The sequence below is a fragment of the Trachypithecus francoisi genome, unplaced genomic scaffold (genome assembly GCF_009764315.1).
Source record: "Trachypithecus francoisi isolate TF-2019V2 unplaced genomic scaffold, Tfra_2.0 Lachesis_group15, whole genome shotgun sequence".
Lineage (NCBI taxonomy): Eukaryota > Metazoa > Chordata > Mammalia > Primates > Cercopithecidae > Trachypithecus > Trachypithecus francoisi.
In genome coordinates this window covers 100173836-100201228 of record NW_022681460.1, presented here as the reverse complement: position 1 = coordinate 100201228, position 27393 = coordinate 100173836, and the positions used below count along the sequence as shown (strand labels likewise).

General features: G+C 48.8%; 2 protein-coding genes across 9 annotated transcripts in view; one reads left to right on the top strand and one right to left on the bottom strand.

The window, feature by feature from the left end:
• BFAR (bifunctional apoptosis regulator) overlaps window positions 1-1920 on the top strand; it is a 44130-nt gene extending 42210 nt beyond the window's left edge. For all 7 annotated transcript variants that reach the window (XM_033235678.1, XM_033235677.1, XM_033235676.1 and 4 more), the window contains one exon: window positions 314-1920. In XM_033235678.1, coding sequence (XP_033091569.1) covers window positions 314-506 — 193 coding nt within the window. In that variant the 3' untranslated portion in view covers window positions 507-1920. The remainder of the gene's footprint in view (window positions 1-313) is intronic.
• Window positions 1921-4953: 3033 nt separating this feature from the next.
• On the bottom strand, window positions 4954-27393 carry LOC117097625 (group 10 secretory phospholipase A2). Of its 2 annotated transcripts, none has more exons than XM_033235673.1 (4): window positions 26463-27391; window positions 22140-22290; window positions 18025-18131; window positions 4954-5020 (listed from the first exon to the last, which is right to left on the bottom strand). In XM_033235673.1, exons 1-4 carry the CDS (start codon window positions 26557-26559, stop codon window positions 4977-4979), a joined length of 399 nt encoding a protein of 132 aa, XP_033091564.1. In that variant the 5' UTR covers window positions 26560-27391; the 3' UTR covers window positions 4954-4976. The 2 variants fall into 2 exon arrangements, with proteins under 2 accessions (XP_033091564.1, XP_033091563.1); XM_033235672.1 differs by lacking the exon at window positions 4954-5020 and adding an exon at window positions 5330-5531 and having other exon boundaries at window positions 26463-27393.

Sequence of the window (27393 nt, the reverse complement as noted above, 5' to 3'; positions counted from 1 at the left end):
GAATGAGACCCTGTCTCAAAAGAAAAAAAAAAAATTATGTAAGTGTTAACAAAGTGATGAAGCAGGTGAAGTTGAGGCTGTCACAGGGAGGCCTTGTCCAGTGTGGGGACAAAGAAGCTCCCTCTAGGTCATGTCCCTGAGAGTTAAAGATGGGTTGAGTAGGCAGAGGTCTCAGGCACCGCGGACAGAAGACAAGGACATTCAGCACAGACAGCCACGCTCTTCCCAGCACCCAGAAAAGGCCCAGGGCCCGGACTTCTGGGCGTGGTCACGAGAAGCACCTCTGATTCAGCCTCTTCTCTTCTCGTTTCAGGACTGTGCCTCAGAGGATGTGGAGCCACTTCTGGAAAGTATCAACGCAGGGGCTTTTTGTGGCCATGTTCTGGCCCCTCATCCCTCAGTTTGTTTGCAACTGTTTGTTTTACTGGGCCCTGTACTTTAACCCAATTATTAACATTGATCTTGTGGTCAAGGAACTCCGGCGGCTGGAAACCCAGGTGTTGTGACTGGCACTGCCCAGGCTGAGACTCTTCAAGACCTGCTGACGTCTGAGCTTTGACGCTTAAGAGGGGTGAGGCAGGGAGCAGACTTCCTATTTTCTACCCCCAGTAAAACAAGGTGCTGCTTTGTATGTCAAACGCTCCAACCATGTCCTCTCCCTGTCGGCCTGTGGGTGGTATCAGCAGGGACTGACATCCGTGCAGGGAGGATTGTCTGTTTGGCTGACACAGCAGCAGCCCTTCCCACCCAGCCGCCTTCCTCACAGGGACTAGGAGGCTCAGTCCCCGACGGCTGGCAAGACTCAGGGTTCTCAGTGGACACAGTGTGGGTGACATCATAAGGGCACCACATCAGTCCCCTCCCCAACCTCAGTGACTGACAGAGGATCCTAGATCTCAGAGCCCGAGACCAGGCTTACTGGGGCCTGGCCTGTCCTCTAAGTCAAGTTTAGGAAAACAAGTATAAGATTCTGTCATAGGTATGGAGAGTTGCACATAAAAAGTACCGAAGAAAACCCAAAATTCAATCAACAATTCTGTCTTATTGAAGAGTTGCTAGAATTCAGAGTAAAACTCAAAGGATTCAGTTTGAGCGTAGAATGATGGTTAGACTTGTAGTCACTGGACTTGTTATTGTTTTGCTTTATGGAAATCATGGAGGGTCTGGATTCCTTTCTCTGAATGGAGAGATTGAGAGATGTCGGGCAGTTCCCATTAGACTGAGTGGCCTCCATGTTATTTAAAATTGTTTTGGCAATGCCTCACCCCTGTAATCCCAGCACTTTGGGAGGGTGAGGCAGGCAGATCACTTGACATCAGGAGTTCAAGACCAGTCTGGCCAACATAGTGAAACCTCGTCTCTGCTAAAAATACAAAAATTAGCCAAGTGTGATGGCGTGCACCTGTAATACCAGCTACTTGGAATTGGAAATCGCCTGAACCCGGGAGGTGGAGGTTGCAGGGAGGGAGACTACACCACTGCACTCCAGCCTGGGTGACAGAGGGAGATTCTGTCAAAAAAAAAAAAAAAAAAATTCATCTGTAAAATAAATTCCAGGATAGTCCTTTTGTTCAAGGAAATATTTTATAAATTGACCTCACACTGTATAATCTTTATTGTCCTATCCTGATGTATAACACAGCAGGTATAATTACACCAAGTGCTATAATTGTAAATATGGAATGAGGTGAACTATGGCCTTTTATTTCCTTCCAATGTGAACACAGCAGGTGTGAGATGTCATCTCGGAAGACTGGCCTTGCAGAAATAGGCCTACATCCGAAATATTCTCTTGTGACTCCATGAACCATTAATTAACTCTTTGTATCTTTGAGTGAAGATTTTACTCAAACGTTGCATCTGGAAGTTTGAAGAAATTACTTGAAATAAAAATAAAGATTTTTATACAGATAAAACCTATATATAGAGAAAAAGCAATTGTCTAGAAAATACAAAACTTCTGCATTGCCTGATAGAATCTTCTAGTCATGGGCTGAGCATGGTGGTTCGTGCCTGTAATCCCAGCACTTTGGGAGGCCAGGGTGGATGGCTCACTTGAGGTCAGGAGTTCGAGACTAGCCTGACCAACGTGATGAAACCATGTCTCTACTGAAAATACAAAGATTAGCCAGGCATGGTGGCGCGCACCTATAGTCCCAGCTACTTGGGAGGCTGAGGCAGGAGAATCACTTGAACCCGGGAGGCAGAAGTTGCACTGAGCCAAGATCGCGCCACTGCACTCCATCTGGGTAACAGAGCAAGACTCCGTCTCCAAAAAAAAAAAAAAAATCATCTAGTCAATCTAGTCATGCCCTTAAATTCCCCAGCCTGATGCAGATACTGAGCCAAGGAGCCACTCTAAGGGAAAATGGGTTTTTTCCTGCTTGTGTTTGCATATCAAGCCCCAGGGTTGCTTAACTTTACCTATTTAATGCTTGTGACCTCCCATGGACACTCACATGGCAGTGTTTACACATCCCTGGTCTCATGCCACCCAGGGGTTGCCAGTATCCTTTACAGGTGAATAGATGGAGGCTGGCTGGCAAAACTCATGAAGCTGGTGCTGACTGGCTTTGCAAAGCTGGGTCTGGGCCATCCACCTCCATCCCATGGCCTCCTACACTGTCCCCACCTGCTTCTACACCCTGCTTCAAAGATGAGTAATACCCAGATTTGCTTAGGGACTGGGGCAAAGTCATGGCCTAGAGCAAACAGGCTGGGCAGGACCTTACTCCTTATCACCAGCAGGAGGGACAGGCACACTCAGATCAGGGGTCACAGGCTGCCTTTACTTCTTACCAATCATAGCAGGATGGGTACATCTAAAGGGGGTGTCTAAAATAGTCCAGGCTGGACGCAGTGGCTCATGCCTGTAATCCTAGCACTTTGGGAGGCCGAGGTGGGCGGATGATCTGAGGTCAGGAGTTCAAGACCAGCCTGACCAACATGATGAAACCCCATCTCTACTAAAAATACAAAAACTTGGCTGGGCACAGTGGCTCCTGCCTGTAATCCCAGCACTTTGGGAGGCCAAGTCAGGGTGGATCACGATGTCAGGAGTTGGAGACCAGTCTGGTCAACATGGTGAAACCCCGTCTCTACTAAAGTTAGCCAGGTGTGGTGGCGTGTGCCTATAATCCCAGCTACTTGGGAGGCTGAGGAAGGAGAATTGCTTGAACCCAGGAGGTGGAGGTTGCAGTGAGCCGGTATCACACCATTGTACTCCTGCTCTGGGTGACAGGGCAGGACTCTGTCTCTGGGGTAAAAAAAAATACAAAAAAAATTAGCTGGGTGTTGTGATGGTACCTATAATCCCGATTACTCAGGAGGCTGAGGCAGGAGAATCACTTGAACCCGGGAGGCAAAGGTTGCAGTGAGCTGAGGTTGCCCACTGCATGGCAGCCTGGGCAACACAGTGAGACTGGGCAACAGTCTCCAAAAAATACAAAATAAAAATAAAATACTCGGACCCGGCTGGGTGTAGTGGCTCACACCTGTAATCCTAACACTTTGGGAGGCTGAGGGGGGCAGATGACTTGAGCCCAGGAGATCGAGACCAACCTGGGCAACATGGCGAAACCTCATCTCTACTAAAAATAAAAAAACTAGCCGGATGCGAGTGCATGCAGCTGTAGTCCTAGCTACCTGGGAGGCTGAACTGAGAGGATTGCCTGAGCCCAGGAGGTCAAGGCTGCAATGAGCTGAAATTGCACCACTGCACTCCAGCCTAGGTGATAGAGTGAGACCCTGTCTCAAAAAATATTCAGATCCTTTGATCCAAAAATGCCATTTCTGCAAATCCGGGGTAAGGAATAGGCTTTGGAGATGGGAGTGGGGAAGATTTATTTACAAGCATTCTCATCAAGCCACTAACAGAAACAGAAAATAGCTCCAATATCCAAAAACTGTCAATCTGTAAAATGGTATCTAATACAGATATTTATTTATTTATTTATTTATTTATTTATTTGAGTCAAGGTCCTGTTCTGTTCACAGACCGGAGTGTAGTGATGTAATCATAGCTCACTGCAACCTTGAACTCCTAGGCTCAAGTTATCTTCCTGTTCTGTTGCCCAGACCGGAGTGTAGTGATGTAATCATAGCTCACTGCAACCTTGAACTCCTAGGCTCAAGTTATCTTCCCTCGGCCTCCCAAGTAGCTGGGACTACAGGTGCATGCCAACATGCCTTACTAATTTTTTTTTTATATATATACAGATAGAGTCTTGCTGTGTTGCCCAGGCTGGTCTTGAACTCATGGCCTCAAGAAGTCCTCCCTCAGCCTCCCAAAGTATTGGGATACTGGGATTACAGGCATGAGCCACCTCATCCAACCCTAACACAGATATTTTAAATGAAGTTTCCAAAGATTTTTTATGACATGGAGAAAAGTTTATAAACATACAGTATAATCTGAACTACTTTTCTTTTTTTTTTTTTTGAGATGGAGTTTTTGTTCCGTCGCCCAGGCTGAAGTGCAATGGCATGATCTCAGCATACTGCAACCTCTGCCTCCCAGGTTCAAGTGATTCTCCTGCCTCAGCCTCCAGAGTAGCTGGGATTACAAACATGCACCACCATGCCTGGCTAATTTGTGTACTTTTAGTAGAGACGGAGTTTCACCATGTTGGTCAGGCTGGTCTTGAACTCCTGACCTCGTGATCCACCTGTCTCAGCCTCCCAAAGTGCTGGGATTACAGGCGAGAGCCACCGCGCCCGGCCTGGAACTACATTTTTAAAACTATAGATCCTAACAGATTATTCTGAATTGTGGGAATTGGAATGATTTTTGTGTCTGCTCTATATTTCTCTGTACTTTTATTTTTTTTTTTAAAGCAATGAGTATGTACCACTTTTGTAATCGTTGTGCTGGGCTTCCAGAAATGAGCCACCGCTGCAGTACAGGAAATGCATTTTAAGGTGTAGTGGGATAAGGGAATACTCTTTCTTAAGCTAACAGCTACTGGACTTGAACTTCACCGGGTGGGCGTTGTATGGCCGTCTTGTTGATTGCTGCAACCTAGAACGTAAAACATGGCCAGGCACACGGTAGGTGTTGGTTCACATTTGACTACCAGCCAACCAAGCAGGTTAGAAGACAAAGACCACCTTTTCATAAAGATGGAGCGAACCTCAAAAATGGAACCAAACCCAACACAGTGATAAATACAGTCATAGTTCTATAAAATAGGCGCAGGACTTTGGCCTTTAACTGCAAACCACATGGGCTCCAGTCCTGACTTCCGGGATTGGGAGAGAAAGCAAACACAAGATTGTGGCTTTATCACTTGGGTTTGGGTTCCCTTCTGCAAATAACTGAATGCTGTTGTTCATTACTGAGAGGACGCTTTATTTCCTTGTGCGAAAGAGCATTTCAAGTCAAGGTAGTCAGTCACACTTGGGCGAGTCCCGCTCACATAGGAACTGGGGGTAGAAGAGGTACTTTAAGTTGTACTCAGTTTGAGCTAAGCAGTTAGCAATCTCCTGGTCACACTTGCACAAGAGTTCTTGGCATTTGTTCTCTGCTGGTCCTGGAATAAGTGGGGAAACTGAGATTAGAGCAGGGACCTGGAGAGACTCAAGGGAAACCAGTAAAGCAGGAGGCAGGACGGGTCATAAATTATATTGCTGAGATGCTTGACAGTTCACCATGTGATCTCCATTGCACGGCTCCCCGGAAGCAGGTGATGTCAGCCTCATTTTACAGAAAAGGAAATTGAAAGTTTCAAATGGAGAGTCCACAGCCTGCTATACTGCTCTTCTGCATCGATATTACACGATTTCCTTTTTCTTTCTTTTTTTTTTTTTTCCTGAGAAGGGGCTCGCTCTGTTGCCCAGGCTGGAGTGCAGTGGCACGATCTCGGCTCACTGCAGCCTCCGCCTCGCGGATTCAAGTGATTCTCCTGCCTCAGCCTCCCAAGTAGCTGGGACTACAGGCACAGGCCACCACAACCGGCTAATTTTTTAAATATTTTTAGTGGAGACGGAGTTTCGCCATGTTGGTCAGGATGGTCTCGAACTCCTGACCTCAGGTGATCCACCTGCCTCGACTTCCCAAAGTGCCGGGATTACAGGCATGAGCCACCATGCTTGGCCTGATACTACACGATTTCATTTGGAGATTCCCTTATATAAAAATAATAATAGTAATTATTTATTTTTTGAGACAAGGTCTGTCTCTCTCACCCAGGCTGGAGTGTAGTGGCAAGGTTGTGGCTCACTGCAGCCTCCGCCTCCTGGACTCAAGTCATTCTCCCACCTCAGCCTCCCATGTGGCTGGGACTACAGGCCCACCACCATGCCCAGCTAATTTTGTATTTTTAGTAGAGATGGGGTTTTGCCATATTGCCAGACTGGTCTTGAACTCCTGAGCTAAGTGATCCACCCGCCTCAGCGTCCCAAAGTGCTGGGATTACAGGCACAAGCCACCACTCTCAGCCCCTAATAATTTTTTTTTAAAAAGATACTTATTCTCAATATACTAGGCATAGAAGGAACATACCTCAAAATAATAAAAGTGATATATGACAAACCCACAGCCAACATCATACTGAATGGGGATGAGTTGAAAGCATTCATTTCCCTTAAGAGCTGGAACAAGACAAGGATGCCCACTCTCACCACTTCTATTCAGCATAGTACTGGAAGTCCTAGCCAGAGCAGTCATGAAAGAGAAAGAAGTAAAGGGCATCCAAATGGGAAAAGAGGAGATCCAACTACCTCTGCCAATGATATGATTGTATACCTAGAAAACCCTAAAGACTCCTCCAAAAGATTCCTAGATTTGACCAATTAATTCAACAGTCTCAGGTTACAAACCAGTAGCACTGCTATACATCAATAAGGACTAAGCTGAGACTGAAATCAAGAACTCAGTCCCTTTTATAATAGCTGGGGGTGGGGGGGGAAGCTACCCTAAACATAGTGATGTACTTAAGCAGGAAGGTGAAAGATGTCTACAAAGAGAACTACAAAACACTGCTGAAAGAAATCATAGATGACACAAACAAATGGAAATACATCCCATGCTCATGGATTGGAAGAATCAATATAATGAAAATGACCATACTACCCAAAGCAATCTACAGATTCAGTGCAATTCCTATCAAAATAACATCATTTTTCACAGAGGAGACAATCCTAAAATTTATATGGAACTAAAAAAGAGCCAAATAGTCTGGACACGGTGGCTCACGCCTGTAATCCTAGCACTTTGGGAGGCTGAGGTGGGTGGAACACCTGAGGTCAGGAGTTCGAGACCAGCCTGGCTAACATGGTGAAACCTCCTCTCTACTAAAAACACAAAAATTAGTAGCCGGGCATGGTGGCAGACACCTGTAGTCCCAGCTACTTGGGAGGCTAAGGCAAGAGAATCGCTTAAACTTGGGAGGCAGAGGTTGTGGTGAGCCGAGATCGTGCCACTGCACTCTAGCCTGGGCGACAGAGTGAGACTCTGTCTCAAAAAAAAAAAAAAAAAAACAAAACCCAAAAACAAAGAAAAAAGAGCCTAATAGCCAAAGTAATCTTAAGAAAAAAGAAAAAAGAACAAATCCGGCCAGGCACAGTGTCTCACACCTGTAATCCCAGCAAATTGAGAGGCTGAGGTGGGTGAATCACTTGAGATCAGGAGTTCGAGACCAGCCTGGCCAACATGGTAAAACCCCATTTCTACTAAAAATACAAAAATTAGCCAGGCATGATGGTGTGTGCCTATAATCCCAGCTGATCGGGAGGCTAAGGCAGGAGAATCGCTTAAACCTGGGGGGCAGAGGTTGCAGTGAGCTGAGATCATACCCCTGCACTCCAGCCTGGGTGACAGAGTGAGACTCCGTCTAGAAAAAAAAAGAAAAAGAAAAAATCTGTAGGCATCACTACCCAGCTTCAAATTATACTACAAGGCTATAGTAACCAAAACAGCATGGTACTAGTATAAAAGTAGATACATAGACCAACAGAGCAGAATAGAAAACCCAGAAATAAAGCTAAACACGTACAACTAACTGATATTCAACAAAGCACTCAAGGCCAGGCGTGGTGGCTCACACCTGTAATCCCAGCACTTTGGGAGGTCAAGGCGAGCGGATTGCCTGAGGTCCATGCTCAAGACTAACCTGACCAACATGGAGAAACCTTGTCTCTACTAAAAATACAAAATTAGCTGGGCGTGGTGGTACATGCCTGTAAGTCCAGCTACTCAGGGGGCTGAGGCAGGAGAATCACTTGAACCTGGGAGGTGGAGGTTGCAGTGAGCAGAGATCGCATCATTGCACTCCAGCCTGGGCAACCAGAGCGAAACTCCATCAAAAAAAAAAAAAAAACACTCAAAAACATAAATTGGGGAAATGACACCCTATTCAATAAATGGTACTGGGAAAACTGGATAGCTACATGCAGAAGAATGAAACTGGATCCGTATCTCTCACCACCTACAAAACTCACCATATACATCAAGTCAAGATGGACTAAAGACAACCATAAGAATTCTAGAAGAAAACCTTGGAAAAACTCCCCTGGACATTGACTAAGACCCCAAAAGCAAATGCAACAAAAACAAAAATAAATAAATGGGGCTTAATTAAACTAAAAAGCTTCTGCACAGCCAAAGAACTAATCATCAGAGTAAACACACAACCCACAGAATGGGAGAAAATATTTGCAAACTACATATCTGACAAAGGACTAATAGCCAGAATCTACAAAAAACTCAAATCAAGAAGAAGAAGAAAAAAAACTCATCAAAAATTGGGCACATAGCCAGGCACGGTGGCTCACACATGTAATCCCAGCACTTTGGGAGGTCGAGGTGGGCAGATCATGAGGTCAGGAGTTCAAGACCAGCCTGGCCACCATGGTGAAACCCCGTCACTACTAAAAATACAAAAATTAGCCGGGTGTGGTGGCTCATGCCTGTAATCCCAGCTACTTGGGAGGCCGAGGCAGAAGAATCGTTTGAACCTGGGAGGCAGAGGTTGCAGTGAGCCGAGATTGCGCCACTGCACTGCAGCCTAGGCGACAGAGCAAGACTCCGTCTTAAAAAATAAAAAAAAATAAAAAAAGTGAGCACATAACATCAGCAGACATTTCTCAAAAGATATACAAATGGCCAGCAAACGAAAAAATGTTCAACATCAGTCATCATCAGGGAACTGCAAATTAAAACCACAATGAGATACTAACTTACCCCAGCCAGAATGGCCATTATTAAAAACTCAAAACAGACGTTGACCTGAATGTGGTGAAAAAAACAATGCTTTTAGATTGTTGGTGGGAATGTCAGTTAGCACAGCCTCCATGGAAAACAGTATGGAGATTTCTCACAGAACTAAAAGTAAATCTGCTATTCTTTCTAGCAATCCCACTACTGGGTATCTACCCAAAGGAAAATAAGTCATTATATCAAAAAGACCTGTGCACGCATATGTTTATCACAGCACAATTCACAATTGGAAAGATACAGAACCAACCTAACTGCCCATCAACCAATGAGTAGATAAAGAAAATGTGGTGGCTGGGTGCAGTGGCTCACGCCTATAACGCCAGCACTTTGGGAGGCCAAGGTGGGCGGATCACGAGGTCAGGAGTTCAAGACCAGCCTGGCCAATATGGTGAAACCCTGTCTCTACTAGAAATACAAAAATTAGCCAGGAGTGGTGGTGCGTGCCTGTCTTCTGCAGCAACTTGGATGAAGCTGGATGAAGCAACTTGGATGAACTGATGTTGGTATTTTGATAAGGATTGCAATGAAGCTCCTTCACTTATTCTAAGTGATGAAACTCAAGAATGGAAAACCAAATACTATATTGTCACTTACAAGTGAGAGCTAAGCTATGAGCGGTACAGAGGCATATAGAGTGGTATAATGGACACATTGGAGACTCCGAAGTGGGGAGGGATAAAAAGCTATGTATTGGGTACAACATAGACTACTTGGGTGATGGGTGCACTAAAAGCTCAGATTTTGGGCGTGGTGGGTCACGCCTGTAATCCCAGCACTTTGGGAGGCTGAGGCGGGCGGATCACAAGGTCAAGAGATTGAGACCATCCTGGCTAACACGGTGAAACCCCGTTTCTACTAAAAATACAAAAAATATTAGCCGGGAGTGGTGGCGGGCGCCTGTAGTCCCAGCTACTCGGGAGGCTGAGGCAGGAGAATGGCATGAACCCGGGAGGCGGAGCTTGCAGTGAGCTGAGATCTGCCACTGCACTCCAGCCTGGGCAACAGAGCGAGACTGCGTCTCAAAAAAAAAAAAAAAAAAAGCTCAGATTTCACCACTATACAATTCATCCATGTAACCAAAAACTACTTGTACCCCTAAGGCTACTGAAATAAATAAGAAGTAAACATTTAAAAAAAGAATATTTCTGGAATGTTTTAATTTTTCATAACAAACATGTATTGGGTTTGAATCAGAAAAAGTATGTAAATGAATGGTTGGATAGACGGATCCCTCACCATGCACTCCTGCTTCTTGTTACTGGGGCAAAATTCTCACAACATAAAATTTATCATTTCAAAGTGTGCAAGTCAGTGACATTTAGTACATTCACAATGCTGGGCATCTATCTAATTCTAAAACTTTTTTTTTTTTTGAGATGGAGTTTCACTCTGTTGCCAGGCTGGAGTGCAGTGGCATGGTCTCAGCTCACTGCAACCTCCGTCTCCCAGGTTTAAGCGATTGATTCTCCTGGCTCCGCCTCCCGAGTAGCTGGGACTACAGGTGCACACCACCACGACTAGCTAATTTTTGTGTTTTTAGTAGAGACCTAGTTTTACCATGTTGGCCAGGATGCTCTCAATCTCTTGACCTCGTGATCTGCCTGCCTCAGCCTCCTAAAGTGTGGGGAATACAGGTGTGAGCCATTGCGCCCAGCATTCTAAAACATTTTTATCACCCCAGAAGAAACCTCATTCCCCTGAAGCAGGCACTGCCCATGGATGGATGGATGGATGGATGGATGGATGGATGGATGGATGGATGATGGATGATGGATGATGGATGGCTGGATAGATGGATGGTGGATAGATGGATGGAAGATGGGTGGATGGATGATGGATGGATGGATAATGGATGGATGGAAATTGGATGGATGGATGGATGGATGGATGGATGGATGGATGCATGGATAGATGGATGAATGAATGGATGGATGGATGATGGGTGAATGGATAATGGATGAATAGATGGCAAGACAGATAAATGGATAAAAATAATATGTGTAAAAATTAGTGATAGAACCAGCCAGTGCAGGAACGTCTTCCTGCCTGTAAGCTTTCCATGGGCTACTGCACAACAGAAACCCTCAGAGAAAAACGATGGTAGTTGTGGGGGGACTCTTGAGGAAGGAGCCACTGCAGCTTCCTGGCTATAGCCCCAGGGTGGCATACAGGGCTGGCTGGAAGCCGGCTTTCCAAGGACAGGAGAGTGGTCAGCTGCAGGGCGACTGGGACAAATACCCCAGCCAGCTCCTCTTCCCCTCACACCCTCACCCATCCACTGGCAACTCCTGCAGTTCCATCCAGCCAAATGTGTCCAGAAGCCAGTCTCTCCCACCATCTCCACAGCCACTCCATGCCCAAGCCACCTCTCTCCAAGGCCACTGCAGCAGCTTCACAGCCACATCCAGCTTCCACCCTTTCCCCCTCCTGGGTTTCTACCATGTGGCAGCCAGAGTGGTTTGGTTAAAATACATATCAAGGCCAAGTGCGATGACTCACGCCTGTAATCCCAACATTTTGGGAGGCCGAGGCAGGTGGATTACCTGAGATCAGGAGTTTGAGACCAGCGTGGCCAACATGGTAAAACCCCATCTCTACTAAAAGTACATAAATTAGCAGGGCAAGGTGGCACACACCTGTGATCCCAGCTACTCAGGAGGCTGAGGTGGGAGGATTGCTTGAGCCCAAAAGGCAGAGGTTGAAGGGAGCCGAGATCATGCCACTGCACTCCAGCCTGGATGACAGAGCAAGACTCCATCTCAAAAAAAAAAAAAAAAAAAAAAAATCCAAATCAGATAGTGTCCTTCCCCTGCTCAAAACCCTCCTTGGCTCCCCATCTGTCTCAGAGAAGAGCCTCCAATGCTTTAGGAATCTAGCTCCTATCACTCTCCAACATCATCCCCTACCTGTCTCACTCTGGGGGACTCTGCTCCAGTCTCACCGCCCTCCTTGTGACCCTCAGACCACCCAGGCACTTGTGTGTACCCCAGGGCCTTTGCACTGGCTGCGCCATCACTTCCACATGGCTGCCTCCTCTGTTCCTCAGGTCCCTGCTTCATTGGTGTCTCCAGGAGACTTTCTCTTACCCCAACCACTCTCAGTAACAGAGAAACCCTCACCATGCACTCCTGCTTTTTGTTATTGGGGCAAAATTCTCACAACATAAAATTTACCATATTAAAGTGTACAGTCAGTAGCATTTAGTACCTTCACAATGCTGGGCACCTATCTTGTACTAAAACTGTTATCACCCCAGGCTGAGTGTGGTGGCTTAGGGCTGTAATCTCAACACTTTGGGAGGCTGAGTCAGGAGGATTGCTTGAGGTCAGGAGTTCAAGACCAACCTAGGCAGCATAGCAAGACACCATCTCTACAAAAAATACAGGCTGGGCGTGGTGGCTCACGCCTGTAATCCCAGCACTTTGGGAGGCTGAGGCAGGCGGTTCACAAGGTCAGGAGTTCAAGAACAGCCTGGCCAACATGGAGAAACCCCATCTCTACTAAAAATACAAAAATTAGCCGGGCGTGGTGGCACACGCTTGTAATCCCAGCTACTAGGGAGGCTGAGACAGGAGAATCACTTGAACTCAGGAGGCAGAGGTTGCAGTGAGCCGAGATAGTGCCATTGCACTCCAGTCTGGGCAACAAGAGCAAGGCTCCATCTCAAAAAATAATAATAATAATACAAAAATTAGCTCAGCATGGTAGCACATGCCTGTAGTCCCAGCTACTCGAGTGACTGAGGCAGAAGAATCCCTTAATCCCAGGATTTTGAGACTGCAGTGAGTTGTGATCCTGCCACTGCACGCCAGACTTGGTGACAGATCGAGATCGTCACCCCAATAGAAATCCAATTCTCTTTAAGCAGTTGCTCCCCATTCCCACTCTTCTGCATTCCCAGCCACCACTAGTCTACTTTCTGTTTCTGTGGATTTGCGTATTCTGGACAATTCATATAAATGAACTCATACAATACACGTGACCTTTTTTTGTATTCCTCACAGAGCAACAGAAAGCCTCTATACGTGACCTCTTATGTCTGGCTCTGTTCACTCAACGCTGTATTTCTTCTTTCTTTTTGCTTTTCTTTTTTTGAAACAGAGTCTCACTCAGTCGCCCAGGTTGGAGGGCAGTGGCATGATCTTTACTCATTGCAACCTCTCTGTCTTCCAGGTTCAAGCAATTTTCCTGCCTCAACCTCCCCAGTAGCTGGGATTACAGGCATCCGCCACCACAACCGGCTAATTTTGTATTGCTAGTAGAGACGGGGTTTCACCATGTTGGCGAGGCTGATCTCGAACTCCTGACCTCAAGTGATCCACCAGGCTCAGCCTCCCAAAGTGCTGGGATTACAGGTGTGAGCCACTGTGCCTGGCCTTTTTTGTTGAGGCAGGGTCTCACTCTGTCACCCAGGCTGGAATGCAGTCACATGATCACGGCTCACTGCAGCCTGGACCCCCTGAGCTCAAGTGACCTTCCCACCTCAGCCTCCCAAGTAGCTGGAACTACAGGCATGTGCTACTATGCCAAGGTCTCGCTATGTTGCCCAGACTGGTCTCAAATTTCTGGGCTCAAGTGATACTTTTGCCTTGGCTTCCCAAAGTGTTGGGATTACAGGTAGGAGCCATTGTGCCCGGCCCATCATATTTTCAAAGTTCATCCATGTTGTAACGGGTATAGTAATTCACCTGCTTCATTTCTCAGCACAATAGTTACAAAGCACTTGGCGCACACACTGCTTCCCTGTCTCCTCCTTTTAGACTACAGTACCCTGTTGCTCTGCCCTGCCCAAAACCTAGCATGGAGCCCGGCAGAGTAGACTCACAATAATATTTGTTGACAGACCATAGAAAAGCCTTAGAAAAGCACTTCATCCTCATGCCTGTAATCCCAGCATTTTGGGAGGCTGAGGTGGGCAGATCCCTTGAGGTCAGGAGTTCAAGACCAGCCTGGCCAACATGATGAAATCGCGTCTCTACTAAAAATACAAAAAAAAAAAAAAAATGTTTTTACCTGGATGTGGTGGTGTGCAGCTACTTCGGAGGCTGAGGCAGGAGAATGGCTTGAACCAGGGAGGTGGAGGGTGCAGTGAGCTGAGATAGCGCCACTGTACTCCAGCCTAGGCAACAGAGTGAGACTCTATCTCAAAGAAAAGGAAAAGGAAAAGGAAAAGGAAAAGGAAAGGAAAGGAAAGGAAAGGAAAGGAAAGGAAAGGAAAGGAAAGGGGCACGGGGGAGAGGGAAGTGGTGGGAGGGGAGGGGAAGGGAGGGGAGGGAGGGGGAGAGAAGCGGAGGGGAGGGGAAGGGAGGGAAAAGGAAAGCAAAGCCATACACAATCTCCAGTGCTCACACAACCCCAGCAACTCTGGTCTGTTACTCCCATTTTACAGATGAGGAAAGTGAGGCTTACAGGTATTTGGTAACTCATCCAAGGTCACAGAACTGGGAAGGGGTGGACCAGGATTCCAGACCAGGATCTCCTGACCCAGCACCTCTGCCTGTCCTCTTACTCTTCTCCCTGAGCAACAAAGATTCCTCCAACAGCAAGACCTGGCCCCACTGCTCCATGACCTCAGGAACCCGATGGCATCACGTCTTGAAGAAGAATAAAAATTTGAAAGGAAAAATAGCTCCCGAGGGTTAAGTTTAAAATTAAGGCCTGCTAGTAAATATTATTATAGGTTTAAATTTTTTAAAATATATTTAAGTCAGGCCCATAAATGGAAAATGGGCCAAACCTGTAATTAAATAAACAACTATGTTCAGAATATCTCCAAACAGAATAAGATAATATTTTTAGTCCAAAATGCATAATAGATATTTTAGTTCCTTTCATTTGGTTCAGAGAAGACAGTTCTGTAAACAGGCACAGACTCTACCAGCAGACACACCAATATTTTATAAATATCATTTCCACCTGGGTAGGACCAAGCAGAATATGCAAATTGAAGGGAGAAAGGAAAGATTTTCAACAGATTTCCCACTGAAGCCTCATTTCACCTCCTCGTCAGAAGGGGGCAGTCTGGGGGAATGAGTCACTTACTCTCCCTGAGCCTCAGTTTCCCCTTTATTTATGTCTTTTGTAGAGATAGGGTCTCTTTATGCTGCCAGGTGGTCTCGAACTCCTGGGCTCAAGCTATCCTCCCGCCTTGCCCTCTCAAAGTGCAGGGATCATAGGTATGAGCTACCATGCCCAGCCAGTTTCCCCAACTCTAATGAGAAGGCTGGATTCAGATGATGCCTGGGGCATGTTCAGGCCTAAAAACTGATTATATCATCATATTTATTCAGCTTTGCTCTTATGCCAAGTTCTAATCCATAGTAAGGAGATACAGCTGAAGATCTAAAAACATACTTCAAGTAGGCCGGGCGCAGTGGCCCAAAACTTTAGGAGGCTGAGGCGGATGGATCAGGAGTTCGAGACCAGCCTGGCCAACACGGTGAAACCCCATCTGTACTAAAAAATATATAAAAATTAGCCGGGTGAGGTGGTGCATGCCTGTAATCCCAGCTACTCAAGAGGCTGAGACGGGAAAATCGCTTGAGTTCAGGAGGCGGAGGCTGAAGTGACCTGAGATCACGCCATTGCACTCCAGCCTAGACAACAAGAGTGAGACTCCATCTCAAACAAACAAACAAACAAAAATGTTAAAAATTAGCTGGGCACTTGGCCAGGTACAGTGGCTTATACCTGTAATCCCAGCATTTTGGGAGGCCGAGGTGGGTGAATTGCTTGAGGTCAGGAATTCGAGACCAGCCTGACCAACAGGGTGAAACCTCATCTCTACTAAAAATACAAAAATTAGCTGGGCATGGTGGCAGGCACCTATAATCTCAGCTACTCAGGAGGCTGAGGCAGGAGAATCGCTTAAACCAGGGAGGCAGAAGTTGTAGTGAGCCATGATCGTACCACTGCACTCTAGCCTGGGTGACAAAGTAAGACTTTGTCTCAAAAAAATTAGCCCAGCATCGTGTCACACACCTATAGTCCCAGCTACTCAGGAGGCTGAGCCAGGAGGATAGTTTGAACCCAGGAGTTTGAGGCTGCAGTGAGCCATGATCATACCACTGTACTCCATCCAGCCTGGGTGACAGAGCGAGACCCTGTCTCAAAAAAAGAAGTAAAACAGGATTACCGTGTGACTCAGCAATTCCACTCCCAGGTATACACTCCAAACAATTGAAACCAGGTACTCAGATAAGTACTTGCTCATGAATGTTCACAGCAGCACTATTCACATAAGCCAAAAGGTGAAAACAACCCAAATGCCTGTCACTGAATGAATGGATAAACAAAATGTGATCTATCCATGCAGCAGATATTATTCATTCATAAAAGGAATGACGTACTGACACATGCTATTAATACAACATGAACAGGATGGGTGCGGTGGCTCACGCCTATAATCACAGCACTGTGGGAGGCTGAGGCAGGTGGATCACTTGAGGTCAGGGGTTCAAGACCAGCCTGGCCAACATGGTAAAACTCCATCTCTGCTAAAAATACAAAAATTACACAGGCATGGTGGTGCACGTCTGTAATCCCAGCTACTCAGGAGGCTGAGGCAGGAGAATCGTGTGAACCCAGGAGGCGGAGGTTGCAGTGAGCCGAGATGGCACCACTGCACTCCAGCCTATGCAACAGAGTGAGATTTCGAGTCAAAAAAAAAAAAAAAAGAGCAAACCTCAAAAACATTATGCTAAGTGAAGAAGTCAGAAACATAGTGCATAATTCCATTTACATGAAATATCTAGACAGGGTAAATCCAGAGATAGAAAGCTGGTAGTCTGGTAAGTTTACCAGGTGTTGGTGGTAGGGAGGAATGGGAACGGACTGCTTAAGGGGAAAGGGATTTTTCGAGGCGGAGTGATGAAGATGTTTAGGTGGTGGTTGGATGACATTATGAATATTCTAAATATCACTGAATGATACACTTTAACATGGCTAATTTTATGTTATATCTATTTCCTTTTTTTTTTTTTTGAGACGGGATCTCACTCTGTTGCCCAGGCTGGAGTACAGTGGTGCAATCTCGGCTCACTGCAACCTCCGCCTCCTGGATTCAAGTGATTCTCCTGCATTAGACTCTCAAGTAGCTGGGATCACAGATCTGTGCCACCACACCTGGCCAATGTTAAAAAATCCTCTAAGTTGTTTGTAGAGATGCACTCCTGGCCTCAAGCGATCCTCCTACTGGTCCTGACCCCTAGTCCCTTTCTGGTAAACATTTACATTGTTGATGCCATTTCTATCTTCTTCCTTGTTGTCCAGACATCAAAGAATTAGGTCTCTTCAGGGTTTTCTTTTTCAAGTGCTCAGTGTTAAAGATCACTCACATTACGACCAGACACCATGGCTCACGCCCGTAATCCCAGCACTTTGGGAGGTCGAGGCAGGCGGATCACTTGAGATGGGGAGTTTGACACCAGCCTGGCCAATGTGGTGAAACCCCTCTACTGACAAAAATACAAAAATTAGCTGGGCATGGTGGTGCATGCCTGTAGTCCCAGCCACTTGGGAGGCTGAGGCAAGAGAATCGCTTGAACCCAGGAGGCAGAGTTTGTAGTGAGCCAAGATCACACCACCACACTCTAGCCTGGGAGAAAGAGTGAGACTCTGGGAGACAGAGTGAGACTCTGACTCAAAAAATCAATAAAATAAATATCACTAACATTAGATACACCCAAGGGGTGGTCTATAGAGAGTTGGAAGCAGTGGTTATTGAAATGGGCACGGAAGTCATCTAGCCGTGCCAGGATGCCCAGGGGATACTCAGGGTGGGTGGCATGGTGATGCTGGGGACTCACCGCACAAGACGCTCTGATTGACGCACTGCCAGGAGTAGCACTCTGTCTTGGGGCTGCAGCCAGCCTCTTCAGCTCGAGTGTAACAATAGTCGTGGCGATGGCAGCACCTGCGGATGTCACATGGGCAGGACAGCAGGTGGGTGAAGCTCTCTCCCGGCCCTTCTCTCTTGCCAGGACCATGGGTGACTGAAGACTCCCAGCGGGGCACAGCAGCCTCTTATGTAGCTTTTTTTTTTTTCAAGAGACAGGGTCTTTCTCTGTCACCCAGGCTGGAGTGCAGCAGCACAGTCATAGCTCACTGCAGCCTTGAACTCCTGGGCTCAAGCGATCCTCCCACCTCAACATCCCAAGTAGCTGAGACTATAGGCACATGCCACTATGGCTGGCTAGTTTTATAATTTGTATTTCCTTTGAGACAGGGTCTCTCTCTGTCACTCAGGCTGGAATGCAGTGGCTCAATCAGCTCACTTTAGCCTTGAACTCCCAGGCTCAAGTGATAACTGCCACCTCAACCTCCCAAGTATGCTACTACAGGAACACAAATTCCTTTTTTAAATTGTTTGTAGAGATGGGGTCTCACGGCCGGGCGTGGTGGTTCATGCCTGTAATCCCAGCACTTTGGGAGGTCGAGGCAGGCGGATCATGAGGTCAGGAGATCAAGACCATCCTGGCTAACATGATGAAACCCCGTCTCTACTAAAAATACAAAAAATTAGCTGGGCGTGGTGGCGGGAGCCTGTAGTCCCAGCTACTGGGGAGGCTGAGGCAGGAGAATGGCATGAACCTGGGAGGCGAAGCTTGCAGTGAGCTGAGATGGCGCCACTGTACTCCAGTCTGGGAGACACAGCAAGACTCCGTCTCAAAAAAAAAGAAAAAAGAGATGGGGTCTCACTATGTTGCCTAGGTTGGTCTCAAACTTCCAGGCTCAAGCAGTCCTCCTACCTCAGCCTCCCCAAATGCTGGGAGCTACTGTATGCCTGGTCTTGTCTAAGCTGTTTCCCTGAAAATCCCTGTCTTGGGTAATGATTCCATTGGCCCCACCATGCCCTGTCCTGCCTCTCTGGCTGTGCCCAAGCTTGGTCCCTGCCTGCCTGCCTCACTGTCTGGGTCTCAAGTTCCCATGACATATGACTCCTCTTTCTTCTTGGAGTGATCCAAGCCCTGCCACTTCCTGACTTTGCCCACACTGTACCCTCTGCCTGGGGCAACTTCCTGTCTGCCCTTTTGTCTCTTAGGTCTCATCCTAGGCACAAGCCCCTGCCTCTGGAGGTCATCCAGGCCTCCCCAGGCTACACCTGCTCATAAAATCGGATTCCTTCCCTTCAGGGCAGGTTTATAATGAAACTCTTCTTAAAGGCCGGATGCAGTGGCACCCATCTATAATCCCAGAACTTTGGGAGGCTGAGATGGGAGGATCACTTGAGGCCAGGGGGTCGAGACCAGCCTGGGCAACGTAAGGAGACTCTTGGCTCTCTTGTCTCTATAACAAATTTAAAAATTAGCTCACCAGGCCGGGAGCAGTGGCTCATGCCTGTAATCCCAACACTTTGGGAGGCTGAGGCATGTGGATCACGAGGTCAGGAGTTCAAGACCAGCCTGGCCAACATGGCAAAACCCTGTCTCTACTAAAAATACAAAATTAGCCAGGCGTGGTGGTGCGCGCCTGTAATCCCAGCTACTCGGGAGGCTGTGGCGGGAGAATCACCTGAACCCAGGAAGTGAAGGTTGCAGTGAGCCAAGACTGCGCCATTGCACTCCAGCCTGAGCAACAGAGCAAGACTCTCTCTTGAGAAAATAAAAACACAAAAAAATCAGCTCACCATGATGGCACATGCCTATAGTCCTAGCTACTTGGGAGGCTAAGGTGGGAGGATTCCCTTCAGCCCAGGAGTTTGAGGCTGCAGTGAGCTACTATGATTGTGCCACTGCACTCTAACCTGCGCAAAAGCGAGACCCCAGGCTAGAGTGCAATGGCGCGATTTCGGGTCACTGCAACCTCCGCCTCCCAGGTTCAAGCGATTATGCTGCCTCAGCCTCCTGAGTAGCTGGGACTACAGGCATAGGCCACCACACCTGGGTAATTTTTGTATTTTTAGTAGAGACAGGATTTAGTAGAGACCATGGCAAAACCCCATCTCTATTAAACAAATCTCTACTAACCCCACCTCTACAAAAAACAGCTGGGCATGGTAGTGCACACCTGTAATTCCAGCTACTTGGGAGGCTGAGGCACGAGAATCATTTGCATCTTGGAGGCAGAGTTTGCAGTGAGCTGAGATCGCACCACTGCACTCCAGCCGGGATGACAGAGCGAGACCCTGTCTCAAAAAAAGAAACAAACAGCATCAACAACAACAAAAAAACTGCTGCATCAATCACAGCCTTCCAGCTAGGGGAGAGGCGGCTGAATTCTGCCCTCTGCTAACTAGCTATAACTTTGTGGAAATGGGTGAGTGGCGTGCCCTTCTGAGCCTCAGGGCCCCATCTATAAAATGGGCATAACTGTCATGCCCGTCTTTAACAACAGCCTCGGGGGCCGGGCACGGTGGCTCACGCCTGTAATCCCAGCACTTAGGGAGGCCGAGGCGGGCGGATCACAAGGTCAGGAGATCGAGACCATCCTGGCTAACACGGTGAAACCCCATCTCTACCAAAAATACAAAAAATTATCCGGGCGTGGCAGCGGGCGCCTGTAGTCCCAGCTACTCAGGAGACTGAGGCAGGAGAATGGTGTGAACCCAGGAGGCGGAGCTTGCAGTGAGCCGAGATCTCCCCACTGCACTCCAGCCTGGGCGACAGAGAGACTCCGTCTCAAAAAAAAAAAAAGAAAAAAAAGAACAGCCTTGGGGGTAAATGAGTGGAAGTCATGGAAAGATCTCAGTCCACAACCTTCCGCAGAGCAGGTGTTTCTCACACAGTAAGTGGCAAGAGTGTAGAGGCTTAGGCATGAATCCAGCCAGACTGCCTGCATTCAAATTCCAGTTCCCACATCTTGGTAACTATGTGGCTCCAGACAAGGTACTTAATGTTTCTTTTCTTTTTTTTTTTTTTTCCAGACGGAGTCTTGCTCTGTCACCCAGGCTGGAGTGCAGTGGTGTGATCTTGGCTCACTGCAATCTCCGCTTCCCGAGTTCAAGTAATTCTTCTGCCTCAGCTTCCTGAATAGCTGGGATTACAGGCACCTGCCACCACACCCAGCTAATTTTTGTATTTTTAGTAGAGATGGGGTTTCACCATGTTGGCCAGGATGGTCTCGAACTCCTGACCTCGTGATCTGCCTGCCTCGGCCTCCCAAACTGCTGGGATTACAGGCGTAGCCACCACATCTGGCCACATTACTTAATATTTCTGTGCTTTGGTTTCTTCATCTGTGAAATGGGATTGTTGTGAGAACTCAAAGGGATTTCCAGGGCAGTTCCTCGTGTATAGTCTGGCTGCCTTTGTGCGTGTGTGTGTGTTTAATATAGAGACAGGGTCTCACTATGTTGCCGAGGCCCGTTTCAAATTCCTGGGCTCAAGCGATCCTCCTGCCTTGACCCAAAGTGGTGGGATTACAGGTGGGAGTCACCACACCTGATCACTTTATACTATTATTATTTTTTTCTTTTGAGATAGGGTCTCGCACTGTCGCCCACGCTAGAATACAGTCATGCACCCAACTTACCGCACACTCTGCCTCCCGGGTTCAAGCAATTCTCCTGCCTCAGTCTCCCGAGTAGCTGGGATTACAGATGCCCACCACCACACACAGCTAATTTTTGCATTTTTAGTAGAGATGGGGTTTCACCATATTGGCCAGGTTGGTCTTGAACTCCTGACCCCAAGTGATCTGCCCGCCTCGGCCTCCCAAAGTGCTGGAATTACAGGAGTGAGCCACCGCTCCTGGCCAATTTTTTAAGGCAAAGTAATCATGGCCACGGTAAGGGGCAGCTGGTACCAAGATCTGGCCCCACTGGCCATGTTATCCAAGAGGCCTCTGCCTGCCTGCAAAGTAGTACCACATGCTGGCATCTCCCTGGACCAAACCCCAGCTTCAGTTTTGGGTACTTCCTCATAAGCCTTGACTACCCCAGAGTGTGAGGGAGTTGGTAGCCTGGGCCCAGGCATGCACTCACCAGTCAATGGCATCGCGAGGCTGGCCATGGCCTCCCAAGCCACAAAAGCAACCATATTTCATATAGGCGATGGGGGTTCGGGAACCAACACAACCCACAGTTCCTGCCAGTTCCAGGATCCCACGCCGCTGCACATGTAATGTCCTGGAGGCTGGGGGTAAACAAAGGCGACAGGCTGCAGGTCAGGGCTTCCCAGACCCCTGGGAAGGGCATTAGCCTGCGAAGAGCCTAGGTGTTAACAGCCTGGCTGTCTGGGTTTGAATCCTACTTCCTAGCTGTAAGACCTTGGACAAATTCCTAACCTGTCTGGGCCTTGGTTTCCTCATCTCTGAAATGGGGGATAAGCTGACTTCAACTCGTATGAATGAAATGAGATATTGAGTATAAAGCCCCTGGTGCATGAAAAGGCTAACTATTATAAGTTAGGGCGAGTGGCTCACACCTGTAATCCCAACACTTTGGGAGGCCCAGGCGGGCAGATCACCTGAGTCAGGAGTTCAAGATCAGCCTGGCCAACATGGTGAAACCCCATCTCTAGTAAAAATACAATTAGCCAAGCATACTGGTGCATGCCTGTAATCCCAGTTACTAGGGAGGCTGAGGCAGGAGAGTCAGTTGAACCTGAGAGGCGAAGGTTACAGTGAGCCAAGATTTTGCCACTGCACTCCAACCTGGACGACAGAGCAACACTCTAAAAAAAGAAAAAAAAAAGGCTAACTATTATAATCAAGGTCCTCAAGGTAGCCAAGAAGGGAAAACAGAATCGTGCATGAAACGTTTGTCCAGTTCACGTTGGGCACTGGGCATCACGGATGAGCCTACAGGTGTCTGTCACCAAGGTGGGCTCCTCTGTGGCAGCTCCTGGGCCCTGGGACTGCCCTGTGCTCATGGCTTCCCCTCCAGACTCAGGCTCAGGGCCCTTGGCATCTCCTCTTATTTTCACTGCCCAGACAGGAAGGCCCCTTGGCCTGAGCCCAGCCATTTATCTAGATCCTGGCAGAGCTCGCACACGTAATGGTGCCCAATGCATGTGACTGGAACCCCTGCATTGGACATGTAGGAAAGGAGGCCAGCCGGCAAAGGTAACCCCACATTCCCACAGCCAGCAGGAACCCGAGCAAAGGCTTCGACCCAGGCTTCTGACTTGTAAACCAGTGCTCCTTCCTCCTTACACAGTAGCAACAGGGGAAGGTGGCCTTCCGGGTTGTCAGAGCCGAGTGGTACCAGCAATAGAGTGGAAGCTCACACACAGGCCTGCCTGCTTCCTGGGTTAGGGTTAGGGTTTTTACGGCTCCAGGAGGATGATGCATTGTGTTTGATCATCATTTTTTTCTTTTTTTTTTGAGACAGAGTCTCATTCTTGTTGCCCAGGCTGGAGCACAATGGTGTAATCTTGCTCACAGCAACCTCTACTTCCCAGGTTCAAGCAGTTCTCCTGCCTCAGCCTCCCGAGTAGCTGGGATCACAGGTGTGCGCTACCACACCCAGCTAATTTTTGTATTTTTAGTAGAAACGGGGTTTCACCATGTTGGCCAGGCTGGTCTTGAACTCCTGGCCTCAGATGATCCACCTGCCTCGGCCTCTCAAAGTGCTGGGATTATAGGCGTGAGCCACCATGCTCGTCCTGATCATCTTCTCTCTTTTTTCTTTAGAGACAGGGTGTCACTCTGTTACCCACACTGGAGGGCAGTAGCACAATCATAGCTCACTGCAGCCTCCAAATCCTCTGCTTGAGCGATCCTCCTGCCTCAGCCTCCAGACATACAGGCATGCACCACCATGCCCAGCTAATTTTTAAATTTTTAGTAGATATGGGGTCTCACTATGTTGCCCAGGCTGGTCACAAACTCCTGGCCTCAAGTGATTCTCCTGCCTTGGCCTCCTAAGGTGCTGGGATTCCAGGCATGAACCACCATGCCCAGTCTCATTTCTGTTTTATCTAGAACATGTTTTCATCATGCTGACTTTTTTGAGAAGTCCAGGCCAAATTTAATTTCCATTTTGTCTTTTTATCAGTGGAAAAAGTAGCATATTTATGTTGGGGGACAAAGATGAATCAAATAGGAAGAAAATGTAAAACGCATTTGGGGCCAGGTGCAGTGGCTCATGCCTCTAATCCCAGCACTTTGGGAGGTCGAAGCAGGCAGATCACCTGAGGTCAGGAGTTCCAGACCAGCCTGACCAACATGGAGAAACCTTGTTTCTACTAAAAATACAAAATTAGCCGTGCATGGTGGCATATGCTTGTAAACCCAGCTACTTCGGAGGCTGAGGCAGGAGAATCGCTTGAACCCAGGAGGAAGATGGTTGCAGTGAGCCGAGATTGTACCATTGCACTCCAGCCTGGGCAACAAGAGTGAAACTCCATCTCAAAAAAAAAAAAAAAAAAGGAAAATCAAACCGCATTTGGTGTTCAAAGCTTCGCCTTCCTCTCTGTATGATGAGTCCTCACTCTCCCAGCAGCCCACGCCTCTGCCTGAAACCTCCATGGCTCCCACAAGTCTGGTTAAAGCTAAGGGCTCTCAATGCACCCCAAGTCCTGGGGGTAGTCAGCCCCTCTCACCTTTCCCTCATCCTCTCACACAAGAGTCATTTACTGTCCCTCCAGTTATGCCCGGTCACACAGACACTCTGCTGCTCAAATGCCCTCACCCCATCCTCATCCTGCTGCCAGGCCACCTCCCTCCAGAATCCACCTTGCCTGCCAGGTGGCCACAGGGACCCTCACCATACTGTCTGCTTGTGGCAGTGCCCTCCAGCCTCGGGGGTCTTCCAGAGCAGATCTCTGGCCAAGCGCACTGGCTCATGCCTGTAATCCCAGCACTTTCGGAGGCTGAAGCAGGTGGATCATCTGAGGTCAGGAGTTCGAGACCAACCTGGCCAACATGGTGAAATCCTGTCTCTACTAAAAATACAAAAATTAGCCAGGTGTGGTGGCGCACGGCTGTAGTCCCAGCTTACTCAGGAGGCTGAAGCAGGAGAATCTCTTGAACTCGGGAGGTGGAGGTTGCAGTAAGCCGAAATTGCGCCACTGCACTCCAGCCTGGGCAACAGCGAGACTCTGTCTCAAAAAAAAAAAAGCTGCTGAGCTCTGAATTAAGCTGCCCTGGCACACAGTGAGCTTCCAGAATTGGTCCCTTGACCTCTAAATCCACCAAGACCCAGGGAACTCGCCCACCCTGAGCACCCCTAACAATGTCCCAGTCCCAACACTGTACCCTGAAGCTGTCCCCAAAGGTTCCCCTGCCACCCTCCCTGACCACTCTCTGGTATCTCAGAGCCCTAGCAACACCCCTATAGAGGGAGGGTTCCAGGCATGGGGCGGGCATCGAGCACTGTGCTTATAACCAAGCAAAACACTCCCTCTGTGCCAACACAGGTGGGGCAGGTCACTTTGGGGTCTGTTTGCCCTGTCTGCCCAGTGCAACCTCCCTGGCGAGTGCCAGGGTTGTCTATGCATCCTGTGAGCCCCAGGGTCTATGTACACATATGTGTGTGCCTCTCTCTCTCCGTGTGTGTGTGTGTGTGTGTGTGTGTGTGTGTGTGTACACTGCGCATCTGAATTGTCCTAAGTGCTGTCTTGAGTATCCTCGAGCTGTGTGTGCGTGTGTCCCCCTAGCAGTATCTCAGTATTTTTGCCTGTGGGAGCCGCATACGGTGAGCTGCACACCTGAGTGCCAGGTGAGTCCGGGCCGGTCCTGTGCCTGCGCATCTGTGTGCTGGCAGTGTCTGCATAGTCCTCTGTGGGTACATGTATCTGTGCACCCCAGAAATGGGCAGTCACCCAGGGGACCTCTCTACGGTGACCCCAAGGGATGGAGAGTGAGATAGGGACAGTATGTTCTGTGTGTGTGTGTGTGTGTGTGTGTGTGTGTGTCACAGGGGTTTGTTGTACAGGGGCACAATCTGTTCTTCTCCCACCCCCAAGCCGGGCCCTTTCTGCCCCTGCTCCTCCCACCCTCTGGTGTCTCACATCTCAGGGACAGGTGGAATGAAGGCTAAGTTCGCGGACCCCAGATCAGGCCATCCGGGAGGCTTCCGGGCTGCTGGAGAGGGTCACAGCCGGTTGGCGGAGGGAGCCAGGAGAGGACTCTGCGCCCCTGGGGAAGGGTTGCGCTAGTTCTGGGTCCCTGGGAGGAGTGAGTGGGGGGTCCTGCAGAGGGCTGGGGCGCAGAGTGGGGGTGAGCATTAGAAGAGCGAGCTGGGGGCTCTAGGGCTCCTAGGAACTTGGGGAGGGATGGGAGGCAGGGCAGCTGGGTCCCTAGGAAGGGCTGGAGGAATCCCGGAACTCCTGAGTTCCGGAAAAGCCCCTTCCTCACTCACCCTCGCCGGACCCGGGGCCAGGTCCAGGCAGCAGCAGCAGCAGGGACGGCAGCAGCAGGAGCAGCATGATTGGCAGGCACACAGGTAGCGGCCCCATCGGAGGGTGGCAGGGGTGGGACGGTGCTGCCGGGCCACCGGAGGCACCAAGCCCGGCGGACACACACCCCGCCTGCCATGCCCCGTCCCGGCCCCCGACCTCACCTTCCCTCGGGACCCAGGCGGAGTCAGCTAGGGGCGGGCACCTGGGGCGGCGCAAAGGCGTCCTGATCTCTGCATCTTGGTCTCTGAGGGGGCTCGAGAGGCCGCCAGGGCGCTGGGGACAGGACCGGGAGTCAGGCCCAGGGAAGTCTCCTCGGAATAAGGGAGCAAAAGGCGCTCTTTTGGTGTTATTATTCCCCCAGCCCCTCCCCCGCTCACCTGGGCGCCCAAAGGGAGCAGAAGACTTGGAGGAGTAGTCCTGAATTTAACGTTTTATTTTATTTGGCCGGGCGCAGTGGCTCACGCCTGTAATCCCAGCACTTTGGAAGGCCGAGGCCAGCGGATCACCTGAGGTCAGGAGTTCAAAACTAACCTGGCCAACATGGCGAAACCGTCTCTGCTAAACATGCAAAAAATTCCCCGGGTATGGTGTTGGGCGCCTGTAATCCCAACAATTCAGGAGGCTGAGGCAGGAGAATCGCTTGAACCTGGGAGGCGGAGGTTGCAGTGAGCCAAGATCACACCACTGCACTCCAGCCTGGGTGAGAGCCAGACTCCGTCTCTCTCTCTCTCTCTGTCAGTATAGAGAGAGATGATTGTCCCAGTCTCTCTCTCAGTCGAGAGAGAGAGAGAGAGAGAAGAGAGAGAGAGAGACGGAGGCTGGGCGCAGGGCTCACGCCTATAATCCCAGCGCTTTGGGAGGCCGAAGCGGTTGGATCATCTGAGGTCAGGA